Here is an 11,957-nt window from a genome sequence, read left to right as displayed (position 1 = left end):
TATTAAGAAAATGGTTGTAACAATTACCTAAATGCCTAGCTTTCTTATTATCGATTCTGCTGTACATGGTTCTTTAAGACTTTAAGAGCGCATAATTTGTAATATTTATTTTCCCTATAAGATGTTAAGAGTTTCAAAATGCCTCTAATCACCCCAGTACTTCCCTGACTCACCAATCTTGGCCTATTCTTCAGTGAGTGAGTCATGATGCTGGGGAAGAGTTCCTTGCCGAAACACAACAAACATTCTTCAGTTAACTGCTATTTACTGATCCACTAATGAATATTTGGGCAAGGACCTTGGTCAATGCTTTTCAAAGTTTAATGAACCTAAGAATCACCAGAGGCGCACATTAAAACTATAGATTGCTGCCCCCTCATTCCAATTTACTGGGTCTGAAGTGGGGACTGGGAATTCACATTTTAAATAAGGATACCAAGTAAATCCCATGATAAGTCACTTGCAGACAAAACTCTGAAAGTGATGCTGACTTTGGAAGAGGAAAATGTTGAGGAACTCTTTAATACAGTGCAAAATGTCTATGAGAAGAATGACAAATTCAAAGGTTTAGTTGGAGGCACTTGACCTTTGAATCTGGAATAAGCTTTGCTGATGAAGGTAAGATAGCCAAAAAAGCAGCAGCAGATGAAAATTGTCATGAGCTCCCCTCCTCAGCGCCTTCTACATTTAGCCCTACAGACTAGCAGTACCCTCTTTCCATTCTCTATCATCCTCCATATTCACATAGCGTCTGGACATATATTGAAGATTGTCATCACATAGATTTATAGTTGGGGACCAGATTTCAGTTCATGCTAGAAAAGTTGAAAGCATTATGGAAAATTGGTCTAGATAAAAAATAATTTGAAAACAAAAAGAAAGCATGAAGACAGAGAAAAAGCCTGAGCCTGGAGTGAGGCCAAGATCCTGAACACGCCAGTGAAGAATTAATGGAGAGGGAGGTAGAGAGGGCTTCGCTTTGCTGCTGTCAGTTGGACATTCCATCCAACTGCCCCTGAAGTACATTCCAGCCCACTGAGCATGCTCAGTTCATATGACTGACTTTCACTAAGTATAACAATCAACAAGTTCACCAGAAAGCCTTTCCCAACATCAGGACACTAAAGCGACCACAGAAAACCATTCCTGAATTTGTGATCAATGGACTCAAGTTTAGGGAGAGGAGCACCTTTGGTCTACAACTATGGTTTGAATCCCAGTCTCTAATTACTTCTTTCCCAAATACTCTGGTAATCAAAGGGAAATATTTGGTGAGATGCAGCCATTTTGTTGGTTAGCAGGAGTTCAGACACAAGAAAATGTCATAGTGGTAGAATACAGTATCAACCTCAACAGCAAGCCCATCGCTGGAAGCTCCCAGACCATTGTGCCAATCAAGTGGAGGAGGCACTTTCATTTAGAGAGGCTTATGTGAACCTTATATGAGAAACTTGCCAACCTGCCTGTTTGATTTTCTAGCCTTACTATTTCGAATACTTAGGTGCTATCTTTTAGAGACCCTGAAACAGCCAAGACATGACACCCAATACAGAGGAATTCATAGGTAAGCATCATCAGATCCTGAGAGGTCAAGGCTCTTCCCTGTGTTTTGTGTCTGTGGAATTATAGGCATATATGAGGTCTGGGGGTGGTGCGTCATTGTGGGAGGTCTGTACACCTCAAAGGATTTATGAAATGGTATGCAGAATACATAATAAAGTTATGCTGATTGTGAAGGATCAATAATAGACTGGAAGCCTAAGGGATGGTTGTGCTTTAAAATTTATAGTCTACCTGAGGAGAAAGTGGCTACATATCAAAGAAAGGCAGTTTGTTATTTAATTTTAAATACTAGAAGAGTCCTTTGGAAGTACTTCTCCCAATTTCCAGGTATGGTTGCCTTTCTGCTTTGCCAAAAAGATTGCCCTAAATGAGTATATTGTTTGGTTTGGAAATTCATGAGAAATCTTCATCTCCAAAAGCATTTCTCCTACCAGCTTGCCATGTAGCTTGAAATTGCTCAATTCCCTTAACTCCATTTTTTTCCAGTTTTCTAGAGTGCTTTATTCCAAAACATATATTCATAGAAAATGCAAGGCAAACACATTTAGGTCATTGTCAGAAAACAGGACATGGGGATGGGACAAAAAGAGGGAGTCAGCAGGCACAGGAGACTAGATAGAGTTGAAGAGGGCATGGAAAAAGAAGATGGGAGAGGTACTGAGGGGAGGACGAGTGAAAAATAAACAGCTATGTTGCACCCCTGACTTCTATTGCTCAAGTCAGGAGTGAGAAATTCACCTCATTGACACTTAGAGCTAAACCCTGCAAGAGATAATTTACAAGGCAATGCCCACTTGCCTAGAGGGATGAAGAGGAATCCAGCATCTTTTATCTTCCCTTTCACATTTGATTCAGGTTTAAAAAATAATAATAATAATTGAGCATCTGCTAGTTTCAATTGAGTCATGGATATGAATAAAACAGTTCCTGCCGTCAAAGAGCTAGCAGTCAAGGGAAAGAGACAAAGAGAGAGAGGATAAATGAATGAATGAACTTTCTGTGTTGATTACAAAATAATTCATAGGAGGACATTTCAGCACATATTTTAATTCGTATTTTTCTGTACATTTTAGAGATGTTTGGGGATATTAATCTCACTCTTGGCATGCTGAACAAGGAAGATATTGTTAACAAGGTAGGGAATGTAGAAAAAATCTTTTTCCCTTTTTCAGTCTTGTTGTTGCAACATTTTGTATATATTTTTCTTTGCCTCAACTTTCTCATTTTTCTCTGGCGTGTTACATGGCATTCAATTTTTCAGTAAACGCTGTTGTAATGAAAGTCATTGTAATGTTTAAGAAATGATATTTAGCATTTCAAGAATCACAGTATCTATGTCTAGAAAATAGCAAAAAGAAAGTTCCTTTTTATAACTTTATATAGGCAGATGTTGAAAGGTATATGTCAGACTTACAAACATGTGGATGAGACTGTTTCCTTTATAATTTGAGGGTTGTTACAAAAATCCCTAAAGCTCTTCCCTGCTCATCTATAATGCTATTTCACAGCTAGAAGTTTACCTAAGAATTGAAGATTTTTCACATTTCAACAACCTTCTGTAAAATAAAAGAAATAACTGCCCTTCATCGAACACTTACCTGGGAAGGAAAATGCTAGATATTTTCCAAACAACAGTGTATTGTATAATATTCACTCCCCAGAACAATTTTATCAGGTAGATATTGCTATTTCCATTTGATAACCGAGAAAAAATTAGGCACAGAGAAGTTACACAACTTGCTCAACTAAGAACAGAGGACTATATCCAAAAGCAAGTCCATCTGACTCCAAAAAAATGTTCCTAATCATTATTCAGTGTTGTCTCCTTGTGAAGGGCAGTGCCTATACCTTTGTCTCTTAATTCAGTGGTTCTCAACCCTGACCATGTGCTAGAATCCTTTAGAGAGTTTTGAGAAAATATCAACACCCGGGCCCTACCACCAGGGATTCTTATTGGATCAGTCTGTGAAAATCTTGAGCATTTAAAGCTCCTGGAGGTGATCCAAATATTTAGGTATGGTTGAAAACCATTACATTAATCTCTCAGTAAAAGTCACCTTTCCCAAAGAGCACTCTTTCTCAAACATTGGGAATCACTTGGAGAATAACCTCCAGATCCCAGAAGCACTGAAGGAGAATTTCCAGTAAAGGGATCAGAGAATATATGTTTTTAAGAAGCACTTCCTATTTATTTTATGGTGAGTCTAGTTAAAGAATAATAATAGCCAGCATAACCAAGAGGTTAAGGTGCCAGCTAAAATTCAGTCTGTTGGTTTCAAATTGTAGCATCAGTACGTAATACTAACTACATTAAGCTCCCTGAAGCTCAATTTCCTGACCTATAAAATGAATATATTTGTGGTACCTAACACAGGGACTTGTGAGTGTTAATAAAATGCTCCAGATAATGAGTCTGGCACAGTTCCAGGAATGTGGTGAGAGCTCCATAAATGTTAGCCTTGCCAAAGAACAAGGCCTGCAGACAGAAGAGTAAGCACATGGAGCAAGAAAAAGACTCACAGAGATAGTTAGGCAGGCCCAGAAAATACAAGGAAGAAAGCAAAGAAAAATTATGCATTATTCTCAAACTTCCCAAGGACCAGCCCTGAGGAGTAATGCAAAGGATGCTATTTAACAACTTAAGCATGGGTGCAGTGGCTGGAGGTACATGTTGAAGCTGTTGGAGATTTCAGAACACCCGTCTCTTGTCTTCCAGAGGACACATAGCCACCTAAAAGATTTACAAGAGCCCTCACACAGGGCATCCATCGAGTCAAGCCACACAACCGGAGGCCCTGTCTAAAAGGTTGTCCACAACTTTCTGTCTGCAGAGGCATGAATGAAACAAGGGCCTGTAAATGTCCCTTAGGATCCAGTTTCATAGTTTAGCAGCCTCTTGGGGAGTTACAGTGTGCTCCCTAGTACCATATCACTCCCTGGTAGTAAGGGCAGCAATTAGGCTGACAGGCATTTCCATTCCCCTGAGTGTCCCACAACAGTGATTTTCAAAAGACATGGAATGGCAGGTAGCCTATCCTGGTCTTCAATCAGATCTTGCCATAGAAATGTAGCCAAGTTAAAATAGTTTCTAGAATTAACTTTGCTCTGTAGCCTTTGACTCCTAAAGATGCACGTTATGTTCAGAAAGCCTCAATTAAGGCCAGGCACGGTGGCTCATGCCTGTAATCCCAGCACTTTGGGAGGCCAAAGCAAGTGGATCACCTGAGGTCAGGAGTTCGAGACCAGCCTAGCCAACATGGCAAAACCCCGTCTCTACTAAAAATACAAAAATTAGTCGGGCATGGTGGCACACACCTGTAGTCCTGGCTACTCAGGAGGCTGAGGCAGGAGAATCACTTGAACCCAGGAAGCGGAGGTTACAGTGAGCTGAGAACATGCCATTGCACTCTGACCTGGCCAAAATGAGTGAAAGTCCACCTTTAAAAAAAAAAAAGAAAGAAAGTCTTAATTAAGGCATATAATATGAAATTCATTGTGTAGTAAAGATAAATTGCTTACTTTAATGGTGTTATTCATTAGGACTTCATTTGATTCTTTAGTTTTGCAATCCAAATTTCTATGTATGCCTTTGTATGTTCACAGGAAGACATTTACAGTCATCTCACTTCTGTTATTCAGAATACTGACATCTTGGATGATGCAATTGTCCAACAGTTGATTTATTATGCTTCTAAGGACATGAGAGACAACAATGTAAGTTTGGTTCATGATGGTGAAAAGGGTCTTTAAGTGATCCAACTGCACCCATGTGGACTGTTCTACACTGTTGCCAGGACCACAAATCACTTGTATTTGTTCTTTGCAGTAACTTGGATATCCTTATAATGCCTGATATTTACTCCTTCACAGATGAGGAAACTGAGGCAAAGAGAAGAATTATTTTAGAGGTGATATTATCCAACCTCCTTTTAGAAGAGGAAGTTCACAATTAGAGATATATTTTTTTCAAAGAAACATAGCTGTCTATTGACAGAACTAGAAACCAATTTTCTTGGCTTCTTTATGACTTATTTTTTATGTACCTACTTATCTTAGATTGTCTGATAGACAACATAGCAAAAAATAATAATTTGTAGAAATAATTTGAATCCTAGGATGATGTTCTCTCTTCCAGAAAGAAGAATTACTTGTTCCCGCCAATGGCACTAACAATTTATGATTGCTTTCAGGGCTTGAGATTTCTGGGTCACTTCTATAACTCAAAATTGGATTGTTATTCATGAGAACACCAATTTCACCTTTCATCTGAGCACAGCCCTTTGGTGTCTTAGCCCAAAAGACAAGAGGTGGGATGAGCAGAGTCTCACCACTGGTTGGCCCTGAACTCTGACTATTGCTTCAAAATGCAACAAAACCGTCTCAAATGCAGGGCTTATCTCTCTAGATCAATAATCATTTCCAGGCCTCAACTCAGTAATTCGTTCCAACCTATATTGTGAGTTTGCTGATGGCTTTATGAGTATATATTTTTATATCTTATCTGGGTCTTTTTTATTTTCCTCAGGAGGAGGAGTTGATCAAATTTACCTAGCTCACCATCACCAAAATCGGAAGTCTTTCCCAGTACCATCAATATTGGAGATAATTAGGCCAGATTAACACTGAAACCAAAGCTCTCAATTCCTAGCTCATTTCCTTTCACTTTTCCTTTCAGTCTTTCAACCACAGTAATTTGCATCACTTAAACATAAAATATAAGTCCTGTGTTCATGGTACCAGATCAACCAGCAAGAAAACAGCTACTGACCTCCAAGTTTACTAGAACTCTGTTAAAACCAGCATTTTCAACGTATTCAAATTACCTCTGCTTTCCCAGCTACTGACACCTACCAAGCGTTTCTCACTATGGTTTTGTAACAGCCTGTTCTCCCTTCGTCCCAACGCTAGAGTAGCTTATAAATAGTATGGCTGGATAGTAGAGAACGGGCTGCTAGAAAACCATGGTGAAAGATTCTTGGTAGGTGTCAGTTGCTGGGAAAGCAGAGGTAACTTGATTGCACTTTAAAAAACTAGTTTTAATAGTGTTCTTGCAGATTTGGGGGTCAGTAGACGTTTTCACAGACTCCAAAAGAAGGGAAGGTGGGAGGAATGGTGAGGGTCCACTAGAAGCCCAAATCTCACCATTACACAGTTGAACCATGTGGCCAACTGGCACATGTACCCCGTGAATCTGTAATTTTAAAAATAAATAAATACATACATAAATATTATGCTGACTAGTTCCCCTCCATAGACTCACTCTACCCCTTTTTTAGTTGTTATTGTTATTTTTCTTTTCCTCTTCAGATGCTCAGAGAAATCAGAATGCTAGCTGGTGAGGTTTTGGTGTCTCTTGCTGCACATGATTTCAACTCCGTGATGTATGAAGTACAAAGTAACTTCAGGATCTTAGAGCTACCAAATGAATTCGTAGTGCTTGCCCTGGCTGAATTGGCAACCAGCTATGGTATAGTGGGAATATTCTCCATGTTTTCCCTGGGAAATGACAACTGCTAATTGTCTAAAAGCTAAATGGGAGCAAATGGTAGAAGAGCTAGCATCTCTACCTTCTTCTGTACCAAGAAATATTGATAGAGGGATATGGGCAGCTATTTAAAATGAGCATGGATGATTCTGCTGCCCAGCCACTAGTCTAGACTGCTCTGAATTTGGCCACTCTCCCATCCTCACCTTCCCCTTCATCCAGCTTTGCATTTGCAGAAGCACATTTTCTGTAAGGTATATTCTACTAACCACTGAACACTTTCGTGAAATAGGGATCCCTATCATTTATTTCTACACTACTGTATTTAACAGATATTTAGGAATCATCTGTTATATATATTTACATATACTTGGGGGATACAGGGAAGATCTGGTGGGAGAGATTGACATTAACAAATTAATTATCCAACTAAGCAATTGCTGGCAGCATTGATGGTATAGTGGTGAGAATAGCTGCCTTCCAAATAAGCAACTGCCACTTAACAACAGGTACAAATGGCTGTGTAGCTAGAACCTTATTTTCAATCAGCCCCTCCTTGATTATCTAACTATAGCCTGGTGTTAAAGTGGGGCAGAGATGGGGGAATTATAGAAACATCTTTCTACTACACCTCATCTGCCTCCTCCCTGCAGCCCTGAAATGCTTCTTGTTGATTTGGAGTCACAGAACCCCGAATTTGAGAAGACAAATAACACCTCTCTCCTTTCTGCCCCTCACTGCAGTGTCCCAGAGTATTCCCTTCATGATGATGACCCTGCTCACCATGCAAACCATGCTCAGGCTGGCCGAGGATGAAAGGATGAAGGGGACTTTCTGTATTGGTGGGTATCCCGATGATTTCCTTTTTGCTTAAAACCAGACTGTGAACTGTCCTACAAATTAAGCAAAAGTCTTGTTTTCCCTTTAATTCCAATCTTGTCCTTTTGAATAATAATAGCTGCCACTTTTTGAGTGCCTACTACATGGAAAGTCCTCAGCAGGGGAGTTATCTCATTCAATCATCACAGCAATTCTGCAAGATAAGTACTATTTTCCCATTGTATAGAGGAGACACTGAGGTTCAAGGAAAGTAAGGAATTTTCCCAAAATGATGACACAGTCAATGAGATACAGAGGTGGCATTCAAACCCAGGTCTGTGGGACCACCCAGTCTACACTCTTCACTGCCCTGTACAAACTTCTATTTCAACTGACCTCCTTCTCTAATTGGAGGATACTTTCTTGGCAATGATTGTCAGCACTTACCAGTTCTTATCATAGGTTAAATTTTGGCATCTGATTATAATGCAATATTGTAATAATGATAACGAAACAAAGTAACCAAGCTACAAGCAATCGTAAAATCAAGAAAAACAGGCAAGCAAACTATGGTCACAAACTCCTCTATCTAAAACTGAAATTCGTCACAGAAATCAAGAGCCTACAGAGAAAAACGTGCCTTGGAATTCCTAGGAAGTAGTGTTTACAGTGTACAGGGAGGTTTCTTGGATGAGACTGGAGACCTGGTCTCTTGACTCTGCTCAGCCACTGAGCCACCAAGTGACCCTGCCCTTCTCTCAGTCCCAGTTTCAACTCCAAAAACATCAGAATAAGTGATTGCTACGTTCCCTTCCACTTCCAACATACCCTAACACTACTATTTTGTAATTTAAAAGCCCACACTGTCAGGAATGTCTTCTTTACTTATTAACAAAGGTTCTTCTATTCCATCTTTCCCATTTCTTCTTGTTCTGTCATCAAAGTAATATTTTTATCTCATATATATTGAGAACTTGCTGTGCGCCTGGGCACTGCCCTGGGTATTTTAAGATTACTATTTCATGCAGAGCACGGTGGCTCACGTCTGTAATCCCAGCACTTTGGGAGGCCGAGGTGGGCGGATCACAAGGTCGGGAGATGAGACCATCCTGGCTAACATGGCGAAACCCCATCTCTACTAAAAATACCAAAAATTAGTCAGGCATGGTGGCGGGCACCTGTAGTCCCAGCTACTCAGGAGGCTGAGGCAGGAGAATAGTGTGAACCTGGGAAGCGGAGCTTGCAGTGAGCCTTGATCGTGCCACTGCACTCCAGCCTGGGCGACAGAGCGAGACTGTCTCAAAAAAAATAAATAAATAAAAAATAAAAATAAAAAGATTACTATTTCATTTAACTCTCACAGCAACCACATTAGATGGGTAGCATGTTTTTCACCATTTTACAAGTGAGAACATTGGACTTAGAAAGTTTCAAACAGCTTGCCTCAGGTCACACAGCCAGTACATGGCAGAGCTAAGACTGTCAACTATGACAGTCTGACTCAAGGACGTGTGCAACTATACTAGACTAACTTACTTTCAATATTTTTTACTATTCCTACTTATTATCATAGCTAACACTGTGTTCCTGCAAAAAAAAAAACTTTGGAGCCTCTAACAGCGTTTCTACATTTAATATTAACAACCAAGAATGTAAAATTAAATAAAACTGGAAATCCTCATGAACATTACTAAGGGCATTCTCTGTGTTATAAAATTATCTAAGCGCCCTTTGGTCTTAAAGCAACTTTTTGCCTGACTGCAACTAAAGAAAAGGTATAAAAAATAACTATCCAGCCAGCCAGCCATTCAGCCATCCATCCATTCATTCATACCTAGTCATTTGATCAATCAGCAAATTAGCAGACATTGTGCTGGCTGCTTCACATACCATGAACCAGCAAGACATCATCCCTTACTTCAGGTTGCTTACAAGTCAGTTAGAAACGCACACACACATGCACACATACACCAAGAAATAAATTATTAGAAAGTATAGCAGGAGATTCTTAAAGAAATTATAGGGAGTTTGGAGAGACCATGAATGAGCCAATAAATGGCCAGCTCTACTGCTATAACATGCTCAGGGTCTTTTCCAGGGTATTTTGTGAATGTGAGCAAAATAAGTAGCACACAAGGGCTGAAGAAAATAATATTATTATTTTATGTATTTCATGCAAATATATGTGGATTCATTGCCCAAATGGTATTTTGGCAGGCTTAGATTTCTTTTTAATTTTATTGAAGTAAAAGATAGACACAGAAGAGCACGCAGATCAGAAGTGTACATGTTGATGAGTTATTTCAAAGTGAAGTTGCCCATGTGGCCACCACTTAGGTCAAGAAGTGGGAGATTGTCAGAGCCCAGAAGCCCCCTCATGTTACCTTCAAAGGGTAACCACAGTCCTAACTTCAAACACCATTAGCTTTGCCTGTTTGTAAGATTCATCCATGTTGTTCTGTGGAGCTGTCACCCATTTTTATTTCTGTATTCTCTTACATGTCTATAGAATGTAATAGAATTCTACCTATTAGCAGATATTTATACTATATTCTGTTTGGGGCTATTACCAAAACAAAAAGCTAATATGAATGGATTCTTGTACAAACCTTTAGTGCTCATATCTACACATATCTAATGGCTATATACATAAGACTGGAATAGTTGGGTCAAATAGAATGCATATTCAACTTTGTTAAATAGTGCCAAAGAGTCCTGCCAAACGCTTGAACCACAGCAGTATGTGAGAATAGCAACTGCACCTTAGTCTACAGTTGGCACTGACAGTCTTAAATTTTAGACATTCTGGATAGTAGTGTCTTATTATGCTTTTAATTTGCATTTCACTATTGTGGCTGAGTACTTTCTATATGTGTATTTGATGCAGTCGTAAGATCATATAAAAACCATTACATATTTACTAATCATCAGCACTCTCTTCTCAAATTATTTTATCGTCTGTCCCATTTTTATATTTTTCTCAGTCTGTGGTTGTGTGTTTTAAATGCAGCCCTTGAGAAATTCAGCAAAGCCATTTACAAATATGTCAACCACTGGAGAGATTTTCCCTACCCGAGACTGGATGCCAACCGACTGTCTGACAAGATCTTCATGCTGTTCCGGTATATAATGGAGAAGTGGGCTCCTTCGGCCTCACCCATGCAGGTGAGTGGGCCTCAGGATGCCTCAAGCTGGATGTCCCTACATGCTGGTTGAAATTTCTCTTCTGTTTGTAACATGATAATTATAGTCAGTATTTTTGGAAGCCATTGGTTGTATTTTATGAGATTCATTCATTTTTTCTTTTTTTCCCACCTATTTCAAATCACCATTTATTTATTCTTTCAGTTAATGTTTATTGAATCCCCATGACATGCCAGACACTGTTCCAGATGCTGAGGTTATAGCAGGAATTAAATAAACCAAAATCCCACACTCATGAAACTGACATTTCAGTATGTGGAAAGAACAATCAATAAGATAAAATGAGTAAAGAAAACCCAAAAAGTTAGATATTTCACGTTTTATATATTAAAACTCATATTTGAGCTGAGTCACTAATTAGGAAAAATAGCAGTTCACAGATGCTTCTTGTGTCTAAGAATATCATGATTAAATAAAATAACATCTAAAGAATATACTTGGCTGCTTCAAAATACTGCAGTGCCTTGTCCTTGTAAAGAATAGATTACAAAGTACATTCACACATATCTTGCTTTAAAAGTGTCTTCCCTTTATCTTACTTAACTGCTATAGTTTTTTTAAGAAGGCTAAATGATATCCTATTTAGGTCTCTTCATTGCTTTATTATAAAAAGTTTAACACTTAGCAACTTTCTCTAGTTTCTTTTCAACACTTTAAACTATTAAAGCAGTTATTTTTTTAACATCCTGAGGTAGTTAAATCATTAGCAACATGGAACTTTAAAAATATTCTGTAGGGAAGTGTTTTCTTCAAGGCACCTGGAAAACAAATTCAATGCATCTGTTTAACGACTACTCTCCTTGCTCCCCACAGGAAGAGCCAGGCAAGTGCACAGAAGGTACACAAAGTGAGAAGGATGCACAGAGAGGGAAGCACTTAACTGCCC

General features: G+C 39.0%; 1 protein-coding gene across 1 annotated transcript in view; it reads left to right on the top strand.

Moving 5' to 3' along the window:
* Positions 1–1,047: 1,047 nt before the first annotated feature.
* MROH2B (maestro heat-like repeat family member 2B) overlaps positions 1,048–11,957 on the top strand; it is a 75,182-nt gene continuing 64,272 nt past the window's right edge. Inside the window, exons 1-6 of the mRNA XM_011966342.1 lie at positions 1,048–1,564; positions 2,637–2,698; positions 5,167–5,277; positions 6,871–7,030; positions 7,792–7,890; positions 10,878–11,032. Coding sequence (XP_011821732.1) covers positions 1,537–1,564; positions 2,637–2,698; positions 5,167–5,277; positions 6,871–7,030; positions 7,792–7,890; positions 10,878–11,032 — 615 coding nt within the window. The 5' untranslated portion in view covers positions 1,048–1,536. The remainder of the gene's footprint in view (positions 1,565–2,636; positions 2,699–5,166; positions 5,278–6,870; positions 7,031–7,791; positions 7,891–10,877; positions 11,033–11,957) is intronic.

This window comes from Mandrillus leucophaeus, unplaced genomic scaffold, assembly GCF_000951045.1.
Source record: "Mandrillus leucophaeus isolate KB7577 unplaced genomic scaffold, Mleu.le_1.0 Scaffold119, whole genome shotgun sequence".
NCBI lineage: Eukaryota > Metazoa > Chordata > Mammalia > Primates > Cercopithecidae > Mandrillus > Mandrillus leucophaeus.
Note: the sequence above shows the minus strand (reverse complement) of the source record. Positions and strands in the feature narration are given on the sequence as shown.